A 19196-nucleotide genomic window follows, 5' to 3' on the forward strand; every position below is an offset into this window, starting at 1 on the left:
TTCTGCCTCCTGGGCTCAAGCAATTCTTGTGCCTCAGCCACCCAAGTAGCTGGGATTACAGGTGCAGGCCACCATGCCTGGATAATTTTTGTATTTTTAGTAGAGATAGGATTTCACCATGTTGGCTAAGCTGGTCTGGAACTCCTGACCTCAAGTGATCCATCTGCCTGGGACTCCCAAAGTGCTGGGATTACAGGCGTGAGCTCCCGAAGTTCAGGGATTACAGGTGTGAGCAGCCCGGCCTGTTAGCTAATTTTCAGAAGACAGATACATTTTATACCTATCTAAAGGTTTTTTTTTTTTTTGGTCTGACTTTTTAGACTTTTGGAACATTGTTATAAAGGGTGTTACTTTATTTCTTTCAGTAGTTAATATTTCACTTTCAGTTTTCTTCACTTTGACTAAGATTCCTATTAAGTGTTTAAAGCTTAAATGATAATTTTATTTCAACTGTAAAAGATGAATGTGTTAGAAATTGTTAGTTGTAGTTGGTCCAGTGTATTGTAGTCAGTTCCCTTAATCCAAAATCTTTTTTTTTTCCAGAAAAACTGTAATGCTTTCTTTGGAAATTAGGGCTAGAATAATAATTGAGTTGATTGAAATTTGACAAATGCACAATTTGCGAGTTACCACATTTCAGTCAAATAGAAATATGATGAAATATGATTGGGTATTGCTGGGCACAGTGGCTTACACCTGTAATCCCAGCACTTTGGGAGGCCGAGGTGGGTGGATCATGACGTCAGGAGATCGAGACCATCCTGGCTAACACGGTGAAACCCTGTCTCTACTAAAAATACAAAAAAAAAAAAAAAAAAAAAGCAAGCCAGGCGTAGTGGTGGGCGCCTGTAGTCCCAGCTACTTGGGAGGTTGAGGCAGGAGAATGGCGTGAACCTGGGAGGAAGAGCTTGCAGTGAGCTGAGATGGCCACTGCACTCCAGCCTGGGCGACAGAGTGAGACTCTGTCTGAAAAATAAAAAAATATATATGATTGGGTGTCATAGCTCGCACTTGTAGTCCCAGCATTTTGGGAGGCTGAGGTGGGAGAATTGCCTGAAGCCAGTAGTTTGAGACTAGCTTGGGCAAAAGAGCGAGGCCCTGTCTCTATAAAAATTTGCCAGGCATGGTGGTGTGTAACTGTGCTCCTAGCTATTGAGGAGGGCACGGTAGGAGGATCACTTGAACCCAGGAGTTTGAGGCGGCAGTGAGTTATGATTGCATCACTCCATTCCTGCCTGGGTAACAGAGCCAGACCCTGTCTTAAAAAAGAAACAAAAAATGATGAAATATGTAATTTTTTTTTTTTAACTGATCATTGAGAAGAGACTGCATGGCTGTGGAGCCTGAGGGTACATGACTCTTAACTGTAGAATGTGTGAATATCTCTGTATGACACTGTGAAGTGTCATGTAAGTTCAGTTTGGAAGAAAAAGAGATACCCACTTGTTTCCTTAATCTTTTGTCTCATTAAAATAGATACAGAATTTGGGTTGGCTGTTAAATTAGCTTACTGAGAAATTAGACAATTTATAAAGGATGTCAGAATTCTCAAGAGATAGATGGGGAGATGTATGAAAGAAAATGAGAAAGGGAAGCCTGTGATAATGATCTAGTAGTGGTTTTATGGTAACTGTGAGCTTTATTTAGTGCTTTTTTTAGTCGTGAGAACTGTGTGCTTGGCAGTTTGGCTTACACTTTATTTCTTAAAAATGTAAATATTTGGAGTCCTCTTAACTGCTTCTTTACACATTTCACTCTCAGTTTTGTTGTTTTGCTTCTTAACAGTAATTTGTAATCAGCATATATTGCATTTCTTTTGTAGTTTTATGACCTTTGTGAACTGTTCAGAACTGGAGGTCAGGTTCCTGACACAAACTACATATTTATGGTATGTAAACACCACTGATATCAAGTGCTTGTTTAACATGGAAAGGATCTGACTTATTAAATGTAAATTGCATAATAATTTTTTGCCATGTGACAGTCCCCATTTCAGTGTATGAAAAGGTGTGTATTAGTCCATTTTCATGCTGCCGATAAAGACATACCCGAGACTGGGCAATGTATAAAAGAAAGAGGTTTAATGGACTTACAGTTTCACATGGCTGGAGAGGCCTCATAATCATGCAGAAGGCAGGCAGGACCAAGTCACATCTTACATGGATGGCAGCAGGCAAAGAGAGAGAGAGACTGTGCAGGGAACTCTTGTTTTTAAAAACCATCAGATCTCATGAGACTTACTATCATGAGAACAGCACAGGAAAGACTTGCCCCCATGATTCAATTACTTCCACCGAGTCCCTCCCACAACATGTGGGATTTCAGGATGAGATTTGGGTGGGGACACAGCCAAACCATATCAAGGTGATTGTGTACTTTTCTACATTTAACTATGTCCTCTAATTAATTGCCTTAGTAAGCCACTGTAGATAGGGTTGGGTAGTAGCTATCAGTAATGGGTGGGCATAAAAATAACCCAGAACCCCTGGTTTAAGGCACAAATCGTCAATTGACTATTATTTATTCAAACTTTTCAAGCATTCATTTTTATCTCTTGTTAATCTATGGATGGATGAATATACACACATATACATTTGCTATTAAGGTAGATGTTTGCTTTTCTTTTGGAATGTAGTGTTACTCTTGAACTTTTTCTGGATCCTTCTCTCATTATCTCCTTCTGAAAGTTTCTGGGTCACTTTCCTATTCTTTTTTTTTTTTTTTTTGAAACAGAGTCTCGCTGTGTTGCCAGGTTGGAGTGCAGGTGTGATCAGCTTATTGCTACCTCTGCCTCCTGGGTTCAAGTGATTCTCTTGCCTCAGCCTCCTGAGTAGCTGGGATTACAGGCGCGTGCCACCATGCCCAGCTAATTTTTGTATTTTTACTAGAGATGGGGTTTCACCATGTTGGCCAGGATGGTCAGTATCTCTTGACCTCCTAATCTGCCCACCTCGGCCTCCCAAGCTGCTGGGATTACAGACATGAGCCACCGCACTCGGCCACTTTTCTTTCAGTTGTTTTCCTATTGGTGTAATATTGGCCCAAGTCAGACATTAATGGGAAGTGTAAATAGTATATTATCATATGTGGTTGTTAAATGCAAAACTGAACCTAGAACGCTGTTATAATTATAGTATTTGTTTTTACAAAAAATTTTTTTTTCTTCAAGTAGGCAGCTCTTCCAATATAGTTAAAATGATTTCTTAAAATAGAAAGTTATTTTATCTGGGCATGGTGGTGCACACCTGTAGTCCCAGCTACTTGGAGGCTGAGGTGGGATGATTGTTTAGGCTCAGGAGTTCTAGACCACTCTGGGCAGCATAGTGAGACCCCCATCTCTTAAAAAAAAAAATTGAATTTTTAAAAATTAAATTACTTAAAAAATACTGATTAACAGATGACCAAATCAACTAATGTAGGTAATAGAGGATTGAAAAAAATGGTGGTTTTGCCAGGTATAGTGGCTCACGCCTATAATCCCAGCACTTTGGGAGGCCGAGGTGGGCAGATCACAAGGTCAGGAGTTTCAGACCAGCCTGACCAACATAGTGAAACCCCCGTCTCTGCTAAAAATATAAAAATTAGCCAGGTGTGGTGTCGGTGTGCGCCTGTAATCCCAGCTACTCAGGAGGCCGAGGCAGGAGAATCACTTGAACCCAGGAGGTGGAGGTCGCAGTGAGCCGAGATTGCGCAACTGCACTCCAGCCTGGGCGACAGAGTGATACTTTGTCTCAAAAAAAAAAGCGAGAAAATGGTGGTTTTTCAGGGAAAGTTCTTGAGAGAATGGCACAGCAGATTCTTGTAGGTTTCCCTGGAGTCCAAAGTCTTGTTTCTATAAACATTTAATAGAAACAGTTTGTTTACTTCTATTTTAATTTTTGTTAAAATCAAATTTCCAAATATTTCAGTATGTAACTCTTTATTGTAGTTATGAACCATGAGTTTGTGCAGTTTGATATAATTTGAACAGAATATTGTGGCTATTGTATTGTTTGTAACTGTACACTTTTACTTCACAGGGTGATTTTGTAGACAGAGGTTACTATAGTTTGGAGACCTTCACTTACCTTCTTGCATTAAAGGCTAAATGGCCTGATCGTATTACACTTTTGCGAGGAAATCATGAGAGTAGACAGATAACACAGGTCTATGGATTTTATGGTAAGAACTCCTATTTCTCTGATTCTGAATATTATTTTACTTTCCTCTTTGGAAAACAAAGCTACAGAAGTCATACACATGCTTTATGTATATTATTTTCCCCACATCCTCACTCCTTTACTCCTCCCCAACAATTGAAAATCTTATGCTGGAGAGATTACTGTTAACTTTTTGGTGTGCATCTTTCTAGATCTGTGCCTCAAAGTGTAGTCCTTAGTTTACCTTGCTGGAATCACCTGGGTTCTCGTTAAAAATGTAGATTGTGGACTGGGCGCGGTGGCTCACGCCTGTAATCACAGCACTTTGGGAGGCTGAGGCGGGCGGATCACAAAGTCAGGAGATGGAGACCATCCTGGCCAATGTGGTGAAACGCCATCTCTTCTAAAAATACAAAAATGAGCTGGGCGTGGTGGTGCATGCATGTAATCCCAGTTACTCGGGAGGCTGAGGCAGGACAATCGCTTGAACCAAGGAGTCGGAGGTTATGGTGAGCCAAGATCACGCCATAGCACTCCAGCCTGGCGACATAGTGAGCCTCCGTCTCAAAAAAACAAAACAAAACAAAACAAAAATGTAGATTGCTGGGCCTCACCACAGATTTATTAATCAAAATATTTTGGAGTGGGAATCTAGAATCTGCTGAAGGTGAATGTTCTGCACAAATTGGAGAGTCCATTCTCATCTATTTTGTGTGTGTGTGTATTTATGTGTGTTTATATATGTACAAACACACACTAAAATGGGGTCATACCTGATTTTTTGACTTTATTGTTATGTTTATAGCTGAATCATATACCATATGGATGTACCATTATTGATGTATCAGTTTTTTTCTCTATCATTGGATTTTAGAGTTGTTTTTAAGCTGCTGTTACACATTCTTTTACATATATCTCTGTATGCTCACTCCAGAGAATGCTAGGACCTCAGGGATCAGAAGCAGAACTTAGTCATAAAAAGCAAAATAGGCCAGGTGCAGTGGCTCACCCCTGTAATCCCAGCACTTTGGGAGGCTGAGGCAGGTGGATCACCCGAGGTCAGGAGTTTGAGACCAGTCTGACCAACTAAACCCCGTCTCTACTGAAAATACAAAAGTTAGCCGGGCATGGTGGTGGGGGCCTGTAATCCCCAGCTACTTGGGAGGCTGAGGCAGGGAGAATTGATTGAACCCAGGAGGCGGAGGTTGCAGTGAGCCAAGATCGCGCCATTGCACTCCAATCTGGGCAGCTGAGCGAGACTATGTCTCAAGAAAGAAAAAAAAGCAAAATAGCTACTTCTCTAAAACTTTTATTTGGTTGAAAGTTACAGAGAGAGAGAGAGAGAGAGCGCTTATTAGGAACGCCCTTGAAGGAAATATAATTATCAAGATTATGAATTTGGATTTTCCTTGAGCACAATTAAGGCAGATATTGAGAGATTTGGAAACATTAATTGCAGAACCCTTTAGTTTTAAATTTTGTATTTTGAATTATCTTCTGTCCTTATAAAGATAGGCTGGGCTGCGCGTGTTGGCTCATGCCTGTAATCCTAGCACTTTGGGAGGCCAAGGCAGGCAGATCATGAGTTCAGGAGATTTGAGACCATCCTGTCTAACATGGTGAAACCCCATCTCTACAAAAAATACAAAAATTAGCTGGGCATGGTGGTGCTTGCCTGTAGTCCCAGCTACTCGGGAGGCTGAGGCAGGAGAATCGCTTGAACCTGGGAGGCGGAGGTTGCAGTGAGCCGAGATTATGCCATTGCACTCCAGCCTGGGTGACAGAGCGAGACTCTGTCTCAAAACAAAACAAAACAAAGATACTCTGAACTCCCTTACTCTTCAGTTTGTCTGCCATTATCAATTAGAGAAATTTTGATAATTGTTTTTATATAATTTTTTAAATACTTGTAAAGTTAGATAATTGTCTCCTTTCTACAACTTACTTCTTATTTTCATTCACAAAATAAACACCAATTGAAATACAACTTTTGCATTCTTTTGCAAAATAATCAATATTTTGGATACCATACTATGATACAAGCTCAGTGAAAATACTAAAACTAATGTTATCAAAACACACACACCTACTATATATATGTAACTAATGCTACATGCATAATATATAAAACGCATAGTTGTATGTGACTAATATATGATATGTTTTTTATATGTGACTGTTTTTATATATACAGTTATACTCCAGAATTCGCCCAGCTTTCATCAATGTAGGGCTAAAGGGGAAAAAATGGGGTGAGGAAGGAGGACATTTTAATCAAGGTGCCTTGACTGAGGAAAATGACAGCAACACAAAATCTAGTATTGAACTTTCTTGTTCCCAGAGCTCTGTTCTTGTAGTGGTGTTGTATGGTTTTGTTTAATAAAATTAAGCTTAACAGCTCCTCAGGAATAAGATAATTTTAGTTATTATAAGACTTACATTGATTTTAAAGGAATAAGATATCCCTATATAACTTTACACTGGGCCTTCAGTTCACACTGATAAACACATACTGGGCAGTTACTATAGAGCCAAGTTCAAGATCCCTGCCTGCAACCTGAGCTCATTGTTAGGGCTCTCTTATGCCAAGTTTACATAACAATCTTGCTTCACATAGATATATAATTGAGAAAATCTTGGGGAGTGGTCATAACCTGCAGACTTCTTTCCTATATCATTTTCAGCTTCACTTAAGGCAATAGTGGTATGTCAGGTTTGTTTTTTTTTTCTGAAATTATAGAAGAAGTCAAAGTGCAGAGCTTCCATAGTATTAACAGAAGAAGTGTATACCCTATTAACTATGTAGACAGTCAGGGAGGGTATAGTGGCTCACATCTGTAATCTCAGCACTGTGGGAGGCTGAGGTAGGAGGATTGCTTGAACTCAAGAGTTCAAGACCAGCCTGGACAACATAGGGAGACCCCCATCTCTACCAGAAATAAAATTAGTCAGGTGTGGTGGCACATGCCTGTAGTTCCAGCTATTCGGAAGGCTGAGGTGGTAGGATCGCTTGAGCCCAGGTGGTTGAGGCTGTGATCTTGCCACTGCCGATTGCGCCACTGTATTCCAACTTGGGCAACAGAGTGAGACTTTGTCTCAAAAACAAAAAGCTATGGAGGTAGCAGAAAGGGTGTTCAACTGAGAATTTGTAAGAACCTGACTGGCAATCTGTCCTCAGTTGTGATCCACTGAAGCTCAAGTGTTTAGTTGGACAATTTGCAGAAAATCTCAGAAGAGATAACTTAGCCCTGAGAAGAGTTAGGAATTGCTCATGTTCCTATAACTAAGGGTCCTCTAATTTGTTTGATCTGATTATCCTGCTAGAATGGTCTCCTTAAATAAATTTATCTGTTTACCAGAATTACCTAATATTAACATAACTGTAAAAACATTTGCTTCAGGTTGTGTGAAATTTGTATTGACTCTTCTAATGATAACATTTTGGTTAATAATTTCAGCTGCTTCTTAGGTCCATTCCAGGAATGAAGAGCAGTACTACATCCTTAGGAAATACAGTCATGTGCCACATAGTGACATTTCAGTCGATGATGGACTGTATATATAACAGTGGTCCTGTAGATATAACGGAGTTGAAAAATTCCTGTTGCACAAATACTTACCCTTGTGTTACTATTTCCTTACAATATTTAGTACAGTGACATGCTTCACAAGTTTATAGCCTAGGAGCAATAGGCTATATCATATTGCTTAGGTGTGTAGTAGGCTAGACCATCTGGGTTTAGTAAGGATATGTGATGATGTTCACACAATGACGAAATCACCTAACAATGCATTTTTCAGAATGTATCCCCATGGTTAAGGGACATATAACTGTATGTAGTTAGTCAGTAGTGTTCTTTTGGCTCTGTGTGGAGGTCCTAGTAGGGCTAAATATGTGTCATATCTTGCTGTCCTAGTTTAAGCTGAATTTCTGTTGTACTGAAGGCTGCTTTAGTATTGGATATATTGTTTATTTTTATTGGCAGATTCATTAATTAAAACCCTTCTGTTTCTTTCACAGATGAGTGCCAAACCAAATATGGAAATGCTAATGCCTGGAGATACTGTACCAAAGTTTTTGACATGCTCACAGTAGCAGCTGTAAGTTTCTATTTTTAAAGTCTCATGTATGTTCCTGCCAATAACACATTGCATATTTTTATCTAGTTGTCATCTCAATTATGTTGATATCTTTAGCATTCATTGATGAATTTAGATATGCCTGAGGTTATATGTTCAACTCTTCGTTATCCTTTTTTGCTAGTTAATAGATGAGCAGATTTTGTGTGTCCATGGTGGTTTATCTCCTGATATCAAAACACTGGATCAAATTCGAACCATCGAACGGAATCAGGAAATTCCTCATAAAGGAGCATTTTGTGATCTTGTTTGGTCAGATCCTGAAGATGTGGATACTTGGGCTATCAGTCCGCGAGGAGCAGGTTGGCTTTTTGGAGCAAAGGTCACAAATGAGGTAAAGCCAGCATTTTTGGAAAAGTAATTTGTAGATTGCTAATGGACTGCATAGAGAACTATGGTGGCCCTAGATAACTAACTTGTAGTCTAGCTTTCTCAAAATATGGTGGCTATGGATATTAAATTTCTAGTTTAGTTATTAATGTATGTCTTTTTTTAATGGTTAAATAAGATCACACAGCGAAAGCACCTACTCCAGCATCCACTTGGTAATAGTGGATAAAGTAAATGTTCTTTTCCTTTTTTTTTTTTTGAGATGGAGTCTTGCTCTGTCACCCAGGCTGGAGTGCAGTGGCATGATCTTGGCTCACTGCAACCTCCGCCTCCCAGGTTCAAGCAATTCTCCTGCCTCAGCCTCCTGAGTAGCTGGGACCACAGGCGTACGCCACCACGCCCGGCTAATTTTTGTATTCTTAGTAGAGATGGGGTTTCACCATGTTGGCTAGGCTGGTCTTTAACTCCTGACCTCAGGTGATCCACCCGCCTCAGTCTCCCAAAGAGCTGGTATTACAAGTGTGAGCCACTGTGCCTGGCCGGCCCCTTTCCTTTCAAATACTGTAGTTAAGTAACAAAATGGCAAGACCAAGATAGGCAGTACTTTTTTTTTTTTTTTTTTTAAAGACCTCAAATCACACAGATACAGACACTTTTATTAGTTTCCTCTACAAGAGCCAATAACATCAATCTTTTTTTTTTTTTTTGAGACAGAATTTCACTCATATTGCCCAGGCTGGAGTGCAATGGTGCAATCTCGGCTCACTGCAACCTCTGCCTCCTGGGTTCAAGCAATTCTCCTGTCTCAGCCTTCTGAGTAGCTGGGATTACAGGTGTGCACCAACACACCTGGCTGATTTAGTATTTTTAGTAGAGACAGGGTTTCACCATGTTGGTCAGGCTGGTCTTGAAGTCCTGACCTCAGGTGATTTGCCCACCTTGGTTTCCCAAAGTGCTGGGATTACAGGCGTGAGCCATTGCGCCTGGCCTATGTCAATCTTTTTTTTTTTTTTTTTTTTTTGAGGTGGAGTCTTGCTCTGTCATCCAGGTTGGAGTGCAGTGACCGGTCTTGGCTCACTGTCAGCTCCGCCTCCCAGGTTCATGCTATTCTCCTGCCTCAACCTCTTGAGTAGCTGGGACTACAGGCGACTGCCACCTGGCTAATTGTTTGTATTTTTAGTAGAGATGGGGTTTCACTGTGTTAGCCAGGATGGTCTCGATCTCTTGATCTTGTGATCCGCCCGCCTCGGCCTCCCAAAGTGCTGGGATTACAGGCGTGAGCCACCGCGCCTGGCTTTTTTTTTTTTTTTTTTTAAAAGCAGAAATCTCTGTTCATTTGAAATGCCAAGTAGATCCAAAGAAGGAAGGTGGCAATTAAATACTTAAATTAATCAAAAGGCACTATGAGACCACCTAAAACCTACTGCCACAGGGGTAGTAGGCTAAGGAAGATCAAGCTACAGCAAATCATGTAATGTGAATATTAGCGATTACATAGCAGGAAGCACATTTGCTTTCCAGAAGACTATGGTGCAGTGTTCCTTTGGGCCCAAGAGGATATTTGGCCAGGAAAGGATCAAGATGGATGAAGGTAAAGCCAAATCAAAGGAATAGGTACAAAAGAGAATCCAAGCTACGTAGTCAAGCAGATGATGATGAATCAGGCTTCTTCATCCCAAGAAACATTTGCTGCACTGTGGTGCTTCCCTCCTCCACTACCCCCCCACCCCCTACCCCATGGCTGCTCAAGTCCAACTGCCTGTTCCTGCCTTACAGGGTGCTTAGCCACTGGGACTAGGTTTGGGGTTGCCCAGGGCTCTTGCCATAATTTCGCATAGACCTTGGGGAGAACTGCTTACACATGGGTTGGCTTTGTTGCTGGTTGTTCTCAACAAAGAAAACCGTGAAGCATTCACATGCAAAGTAGTCTGAGCTTCTCCAATCACAGTCAGACACCCCCACACAATATCCTCAAAAGTCTGAAATCTTGTAACAGCTGAGCTCTCGTTAAAGCTGCCAGACTCACAAAATCATCAAGGAAGCCAGAATGAGACAGTGCAGGTAGGAAGTCCCAGCAGTTAATCTCAACCCGTCTTTCTCCATTTCGGATAAGCTCAGATATACCTGATGTGGGATATTGAAAGCTACACTGGAGTAAGCTGGGTCTTCTGAATTTGTCATCAAATACCAAGGGAAAACAAGGGGTGGGGTGGATTTTATTCTTAAAAAACCTCAGAAGTAACTGTGTTATAAAGGGACATGACTGAATAGGTAAGAAACGGATTCTTCATTGTGAGTTTTCCTGATGGCTTCTGCAAGGATCATAGAGATGTCGATCACCTGTATTTTGGAGCAGTGCTTCATCTTGTCATCCTGGGGTATGGTATTGGTGACTACTACTGCTTTAAAGCATGCGTTGTTGATGTGAGAAATAGCTGGACCACAGAAGATACTGTGAATCAAGATAGCATAAACTCTGGTGACTCCAGCTAAGAGAAGTTTGTCAGCTGCATGGCAGATTGTGCCACAAGTGTCAACCATGTCATCCACAAGGATGGCCACCAGATCCTTCACATCTCCCACAAGCACCATGCGATCCACTTAATTGGCCTTCTTTGTGAATCAAGGCAAAGTCCACATTCAGCCTGTCTTCTATGGAGTTCACTCCCTTAGCTCCACCAGCATCAGATGAGACAATAGTGCAGTTCTTCCGCTCAGAGATATTCTCCCTTATCCACTTCAGGACCTAGGTCTGCATACAAGTAGTTCACTGGGATATCAAAAAAACCCTGAATTTGAGAAGCATGTAGGTCCATGGTGATAATATGATCTGCACCTGCTACAGATAGCATATTTGCAACAAGCTTGGCTGAGATTGTTACCCGACTCTTGTCTTTCTTATCCTGCTGGGCATAAGGGAAACATGGGATGACTGCAGTAAGCTGGCTGGCTGAAACAATCTTGCAGGTATTAATCATGATTAAAGGTGCCATTAAATTATTGTTGATTTCACCACAACCACTCCAAATGATGTAGACATTCTCTCCACGTACACTTTCGCCAATTTCCACACAGGTCTCCTAGTTGCTAAATTTCTTAGTCACTACCTTGCCGAGCTCCAGACCCAGGCAGTCAGCAGTTTTCTGAGATAAGTCCTGGTGGGAGCTGCTGCTGAAGATTCTGATATTCAGGATCCTGGCCAACTACCCTAAGCATTCTTCACTAAGTGATCACTGCTGCTGCAGAGACTGGAATCGAAGTCGGTCCAGAGACTCAATGCTAACCGCTTTGTGATGCTAACCCACCATCTTCAAGATAGGCAATACTTTGAACTTTAACTGTTTTCAACTAAATACACACACACACACACACACACACAACTTTATATTGGGAAGCGCTCCAGCATCATAATGAAGTCAGAAAACTAGAGTCTGATCCTGTATCAGTGCATCTTAATTTAGATAAGTTATTTATCTAGTCTGAGCTTTTGTTTCCTTAAGTTGCAAAAGAATAATCTCTTTCAGAATTATTGCAACATCTACACATACTAAACTTTCAGTAAATTGTAGATACTGATAGTAATATCTTTATTACTAAATCAGAAAACACAAAATTTTGATTCATAGTACCTATTGAATGCTTTTTCTTCCAGAAATTTCTAACTATGTAGCTATACAGTCTCTATAGCTGTGTAGTTGACTCAGGCCAAAATTGCTCTCTTTGCCTAAACTTATTAAATTGTTGGGGATAATTATAGAGTGGGTTCTATACTCATGATGCATTTAGTAGTAATAGGATTTGGTATTTAAATGATTATTTTCTTACGTATGTAGGGTGATTGTTTTTTAAGTGCTAAATACTTACAGTGTCTTTCTAAATTGCAGTTTGTTCATATCAACAACTTAAAACTCATCTGCAGAGCACATCAACTAGTGCACGAAGGCTATAAATTTATGTTTGATGAGAAGCTGGTGACAGTATGGTCTGCTCCTAATTACTGCTATCGTTGTGGAAATATTGCTTCGATCATGGTCTTCAAAGATGTAAATACAAGAGAACCAAAGTTATTCCGGGCAGTTCCAGATTCAGAACGTGTTATTCCTCCCAGAACGACAACGCCGTATTTCCTTTGAGGCCTTCACCCATGCTGCTGACCCATTTTTCTGCCCTCTTCTTACCCCAATTTTCTTGTATTACCCTCTACAATATACTTTTTATTGAGCACTTTGCTGCTGAAATGCTGCCTCTTGCCTTTTTTTTTTTAATTTTAAATTATCTAAATTTATTGTTTGTTGTGGTGTCTATAGCAAAGTTTTTCTATCAATTTTCCCCCCATCCCATCCCCACCCTGGACTCATTTGAGAAGACTTGAGAAATGTCTTCATACTCACACTGCTGCATGTAGCTCTTGCTTATTTACTGGTCTGGGAAACAGGATGTGTTTCCTTTTTTTAAAAGCCAATTGACAGATTACACCTAAATACTCCTCCTTTTTGTATCATTCAGCCTTTTGTTTTAGTTTGGTAAGTTTTAAGAAATTTCAGCAGCAAAGTTGTTATTCAGTGGGCACGATGGACTCCAAATGCCTCAAGTTATGTATACCTGTCCCAGATGTAAACTTCATTGTCCTTTGTTGGATGATATTTTAAATGGATATAAAATAAATTGGTCTAAAGGGCTGCCCTCCTTGTTGTGTTTTTAAATTTTAGTTAAAAACTGCTACAGCTTATGACTTTGTACATTAAGATAATTGTATTGATCTTTTTTCAGATTCCTTGTATTTTTAATAAAGTAATCTTAAATAAAAGATAGGTTAAGTGTTAGAAATTTTAAACAGCTTACATTGTTAGTGTAAAGTTATCTTTTCTTTTTTCCTAATCAGAGTTCTTGACCCTTTGGTTATTGAGTTTAAAACTTCAATTGAAATTCAATAGTATTTATTTTTTAAAAAAATCACTAAACTGTGCCTGAAGAACATAACTGCCATATTAATGTTTTGGTTTATATCCTCTATAGTAATAGAAAAACATTTAATACTTGTAATGCTGATGTGTTAATTTGATACCAGTTGAGTAGAATGTGATCAATCCAGTTTACAATCTATCATGAGTATTATTAACTAAAATCTATGTACTTTTCAATAGGAATCATTCTTCTCTTGCTGTAACACTTGACCTTAACTTTTAGAAAGTGTTCATTTTTAAGCTGCAACTGGAAAGGTTGAAAAGTCAGGACTCTTGTATTTGTGAACTGTAATCTGAAGCAGATTATTTAAAGTGTAGAAAAAGAAACAAGTTGTTCTTTTTTGCAAAGATCTGTGATTCCGTATTTCAGCTTTGTGTAAGTAATTTGAATATCCAAAGGGTTGTGATGATCAGTTCTTAATATGCAACTGTCCACTTAACAAGGACAAGTATTCCAGTATCTCTTATGACTGTAGTCATAAATGATGTTGGAATGCACCATTTTGTGAAATAGTTGGTATCCCTTTACTATAATTAATTTTTGTCATTCCAGGAAATACTTGTGAAGCCAGCCAATTAATAAAGCACTTTAGCATCTGTTCAGGTAGTTTTGAAAACCAACTTTTCCCCTTCAGGATAAGAACTTCCAGGTTACCTAAAAATGCAATAAAAATCTTTATAGTCTAAGCTTCTTGGCATATAATTTTTCATCAGGGTTTTCTTTTATTAAATGAGCACAATACTGTTTTGATTTTATTTTTTTCCCTCAAACCACCAGCTCCTTACATAGTTTTTAATTATATAGCTATATGAAAGAGGTGGCTAAGACATTTGCTGCACACACTTGAACTAATGTTGGGTCAGTAACTTCGTGTTACTGCCCTGACACCAGTGTAATTCAGGTGGAAAGGTATTTTTATCTTACAGGGATATGTAGCTATGTATTTTACTAATTGTGAAACACTGGAAATTAATGATGCAGACAACTTGGTGTGGTCTTTGAACAGCTCTCTGCAGTATTTTTTTTTTTTTTCCTGTTACAATAAATTGTATTTAAGTGTTCGCTTTCTACTTAAGTTGTACCAATAGAACCGGTAACTCCCAGCCCTCCCTGTTTGACACTCCTTAGCTTAGATTGATGTAGTTGTTTTTGTTATCCCTATAATGTGACTTTTATTTTTAAGTCATCGTGTACTGCATTTGTTTGTCACTAGTTGGGCACGTGCCAATAATATTCTCTCCATTCCTTAACTGCCATCTCTGTTTTGCCTGATTTCTCTTCAACTGAATAATGGCTTTTTGCATGGAAAAAAGAGTTTTTACTATTAGATGTGTAAAGGGAAGAGAGAGCTAATGTATTGGACTTTGTGAGCCTACAAGGAATATTTTGGATCCCTCCAATAAATAAGGGCTATGTACTATATGTACTATATAGAGTAATCATGTGGTGGAAGATACTTACAAGTCACAGATTTATGGGCAGGAGGATTTGTTACTCCCTGTATCTAGGCTGAATGTAAAATCTCTTATGTTGTATCAATGGGGGTAAGAACTATTTTTATTTGCCTATGATATACTTGGTTTCTAATAAAGTGCCCTAGGCTCTAGTGAGAACTGTCTACTTTGAATTGCCATTTACTCCCTTTCCTCATTTGGCCGATATGCTCTTGGCTAGCTTTTTATAAGTTAATGTGTTTCCCTAAAAAGTTTCACTACTTTATTTGAGTGTGATCCTAAAATGCCTGGATCAATAGTATATCTCATATGCAACTTGCATCAGCTCCTATTCTGTCGGGATGTCTAGAACTGTTGGAAGATTTTGACGTCTTAAGCCCTAGGTTTTGCTTTGGGAAATAAGGTTTGAAATATTGTTCATTGCATTAAGATTTGTGTGTGTTTGCTTTGTAAGCCCAGCACCAGGTTTTGGAAAATGCCTGTACTGTGAAAGTAAATCAGGACTCTTTCTGAGCTTCTTTCATTGTCAGAAATAGAATTGCTTTCCATCAGCTTCCAGGAAATTGTGTATCTGGAGTCGAAGAGATTTAACGGCAAGAATCCAGATTTTTAAATGTAATTGTTTTTTAAATGCTAATGTTTGTAAAGCACCTTCAGTTCTTCGGGTGAAAGGTGCTACATTCCCTCAGTGTAAATTAATAAAAAGATTATAGGAAGTTTGTCAAAAAATTTAATGCATAGTCTGTAGTATGTCCTGACAAGAAGTTAGCATTTTATATAAGAAATTAAAAAATGCTTATTCCTCCACTTGGTTGCTTGACTGGTAAACAAAAGTGAAACCTTTTTTTTGTTTTGTTTTGCATTTGACTCTGAGCTAAGTGTTCCAACTCTTTAAAGGCAATGTTTATTGTTACAACTTCGATCCAGTGCCCAGAACTATGCTTCATGAGATCATTACAACTCTTTAAATTGTGTATTTACAGTGTGCAGTGATGCTGACGAAATACACAATAGTAAACCAAAAAGAAACATTTGGAAAGTCCCCTAGTATGATGCCAGACACACACTAGATGCTTGGGGAAGGTTGGTTCTGCATTCCCCTCCTGTTAGTTTTCTATTTCTCCATCAACTTCTTGGTGAATTTGTGCCTTTACCCTCATGAGAGTAGGCTTATGCTGGCTTAGACATTCAAATGTTTTCTTAATTCAAAAATGAGTGGCATTAATAGATTTGTGTTGTCAACAAAAATACTACATAAGTATATTCCACTCAATCCCTAGGCACCCACTATTCTCAGCAGCACTCTGCTTTTGTATATAAATGGTGGGTTATAAAAGACTGCATGGAGGCATTATGGAATAGCACAGGCTTTGGGATCAGATCTAGGTTATAACCCCAGCTCTGCCATGCAGTAATAGCAACTAACCTGTATTAAGCAAATGTAGCTAAATTGTTACGTTCTTTATTTTGTGATGCCCTTGCTATGGGTCTATAACTATATTACCTTTATTTTTTTTTTTTCTTGGTAGAGGGGGGGTCTCCCTATGTTGCCCAGGCTAGTCTTGAACTCCTGGCTGAAGAGATCCTCCTATCTCGGCCTTCCAAAGTACTGGGATTACAAGCATAAGATTCTGTGCCCAGCTCAAACTTTTAAAAAAAATAATTTTGTTCATTCTTCTCTAGAACTTTTTTCCCCAGATGAGGAAATAGGCTTAGAGAGGATAAGTGACTTGTTGAAGGTTGCACAGGAGAGCTGGAACTTGAATCCCTAGAGGGCACACCAGAGTACATCTTTAGCCCTCTATTTTAAGCAATATTGGTTATTGTAGCTGTGTGACCCTGAACAAATTGAATTTTCTGAATCTTAAATTTCTGTGTCTAAAATAAGAGAGTATCAGACAGGGTTAATCTCAGTATTAAAAATAGCATACACAAAGCACCCAGTATCTGGTCCAAAGCTGCTTTTTATTAAGGGCTCATACTCATAGGCTATTTGTTCAAATTCATTGTAGTTGGGAAGAATAATCCAAGGCAATGTGTAATTGCTAACATAGTGTAGATTTTGTAAGTACAACACATCTGGAGAAGGAAATGTTCGATGTAGGATGGAGTAATTGGCGAAAATACAGAGGAAGTGTGAATTAAATGTGGTCTGGAATGATGGGATTTGTGTCTTACAGAGTAAAAACAACCAGAGATCACTTGGACACAATGTGAAGACTTGAGGATCCTTTTTGGGAAGGCGTAAGAAATGAATAGCTTCTGTTCTATTAACAATATCTGATATATACCAGTGAGGATTGGTCAGTTATGAAAGATGCTAAAAAGCAGGCAATGGTTTTTTAATAAGGAATGTAATAAATGGATTTCAAGATTACTTCCCCAGTGAGTTGATGATCCCCCTTCGTCTGACACAAATTATTCTGGAGTTCTTTCCTCTGGCTTGATAATACGGGTGGAAACTGTTGGTTGAGATTGAGCTGATTTGTGGTTCTGTGACTAGGATTACATGAAATACTAATTTGGGGGGCCAACAGAGATTTGACATTTTTTCTTTGTCAAAGCAGTTTTTCAAATCCTGCTACAATTTACCATCAGTATTACTTCATAAATGGAAAGTCATTTTACCATTAAAGATGTAGGTAGGACCATCTCAGAAGAAAAGACAGCTCTTTACACCAAATACATTTGGTTTTATGAAAAACTAGTATCCTAATGTTTGCCATTTATGGAGATCAATGAGAGATTTTCCCCACCCCAGTGTTGACATGTACTACTCGAGGCTGTCATATTATTGAGGCATAAAAGATGTTCTAATAAAATGGAAGTGGCTTAAGAGAAAGTTTTATGCCGCCTCCCAACTCTGAACAGATGCTACGAATTTACTAAACAATTGCACACAGGAGTAGTGATTTAGAGAGGCCTTCCCACCTTCAAGAATTTTATAATAACGTTAATGAGCTGAGTCTTGTTTTCAAGGATGGCTTTGTTAAAGCAGAAGACGATGGGTAACTATGCTTATGAAAGGCAGTTTTGCATGTTTGTCTGTCAAAAAATACAGTAAATTTTATTTTAAAATTGATTACTTGGTGTAGAACTTGCAATGGTCACAGAATCAGGATGGTCGGCTTACATTCAGGGATTAAATTTGTCCAGGCCTTTCTTTTTTTCTTTTTTTTTTTTTGAGACGGAGTCTCGCTCTGTTGCCCGGGCTGGAGTGCAGTGGCCGGATCTCAGCTCACTGCAAGCTCCGCCTCCCGGGTTTAGGCCATTCTCCTGCCTCAGCCTCCTGCCTCAGCCTCCCGAGTAACTGGGACTACAGGCACCCACCACCTCGCCCGGCTAGCTTTTTGTATTTTTTAGTAGAGACGGGGTTTCACCTTTAGCCAGGATGGTCTCGACCTCGTGATCCGCCCGTCTCGGCCTCCCAAAGTGCTGGGATTACAGGCTTGAGCCACCGCGCCTGGCCTTGTCCAGGCCTTTCAAAATGGAACACGTTGCTTTTAGTATGGCATTGGTTCTGTTTGCAGTACTGATTTTTCTTTCATGGTAATTTAAAAAAATCTTGCTTTCTTAAAAGCCTGCACCCAAGCTAGTGATATTTTCTGCAGAGGATTGAGCATCCCAGCCATGCTTTATTTTGGTGGATTCTTACAGTTTTCTGGCTGGGTCCTTTTTGAAGGGTAGCTGTGAGCTGTGAGACAATTTCAGCAAGATGTAGGGACAAGGATCGCATTCGAGGTGGCTTAAAAGGAAACACGTTTGTGAGAGTTGCCTCACTGTCTCACCTGCTAGAGGAAACTGGGAGATTTCAGGGTTTGTTTTCGGTCCTGGCGTGGTGCAGAGGTGGAGGGGCGCCAGCAGGTGTGTGGGATGCAGGACGCAAAGCCAGGAGAACCTGGGGCAGGTGTCTGGCGCCGGGGGTGCAGTTCCTATTTTTCGGCGCTTGGTGGCGCTCGTGTCTCCTCCGGCCCTGCTAGCAATCTCTAAGGCACCTCCGCCGCCACCTGCAGTCTCAACCAAACCTCTGGGTGGGCAGCGCGGGATGTGATGGGCCGAGCGTCCAATAGACTGACAGGTTTCCGTCCACACTACTGAACTAGCCAATGGGAGCCGAGGAGAGGCGCGGAGAAGGCGGGCCCCGCGGCAAGCCTGGCAGAGGCGCGAG

General features: G+C 39.9%; 1 protein-coding gene and 1 pseudogene across 2 annotated transcripts in view; one reads left to right on the plus strand and one right to left on the minus strand.

Annotated features, from left to right (window-relative positions):
• Positions 1–15757, plus strand: part of PPP6C (protein phosphatase 6, catalytic subunit) — a 47861-nt gene extending 32104 nt beyond the window's left edge. The window contains exons 3-7 of one of the 2 annotated variants that reach the window (XM_011931384.1): positions 1823–1888; positions 4020–4161; positions 8161–8240; positions 8404–8613; positions 12494–15757. In XM_011931384.1, coding sequence (XP_011786774.1) covers positions 1823–1888; positions 4020–4161; positions 8161–8240; positions 8404–8613; positions 12494–12742 — 747 coding nt within the window. In that variant the 3' untranslated portion in view covers positions 12743–15757. The remainder of the gene's footprint in view (positions 1–1822; positions 1889–4019; positions 4162–8160; positions 8241–8403; positions 8614–12493) is intronic. The other variant, XM_011931385.1, reaches the window with a different exon arrangement.
• On the minus strand, positions 10407–11956 carry LOC105504098 (annotated as a pseudogene).
• Positions 15758–19196: the final 3439 nt, after the last annotated feature.

The sequence above is a fragment of the Colobus angolensis genome, unplaced genomic scaffold, assembly GCF_000951035.1.
Source record: "Colobus angolensis palliatus isolate OR3802 unplaced genomic scaffold, Cang.pa_1.0 Scaffold9, whole genome shotgun sequence".
In the NCBI taxonomy this organism is placed as follows: Eukaryota; Metazoa; Chordata; class Mammalia; order Primates; family Cercopithecidae; genus Colobus; species Colobus angolensis.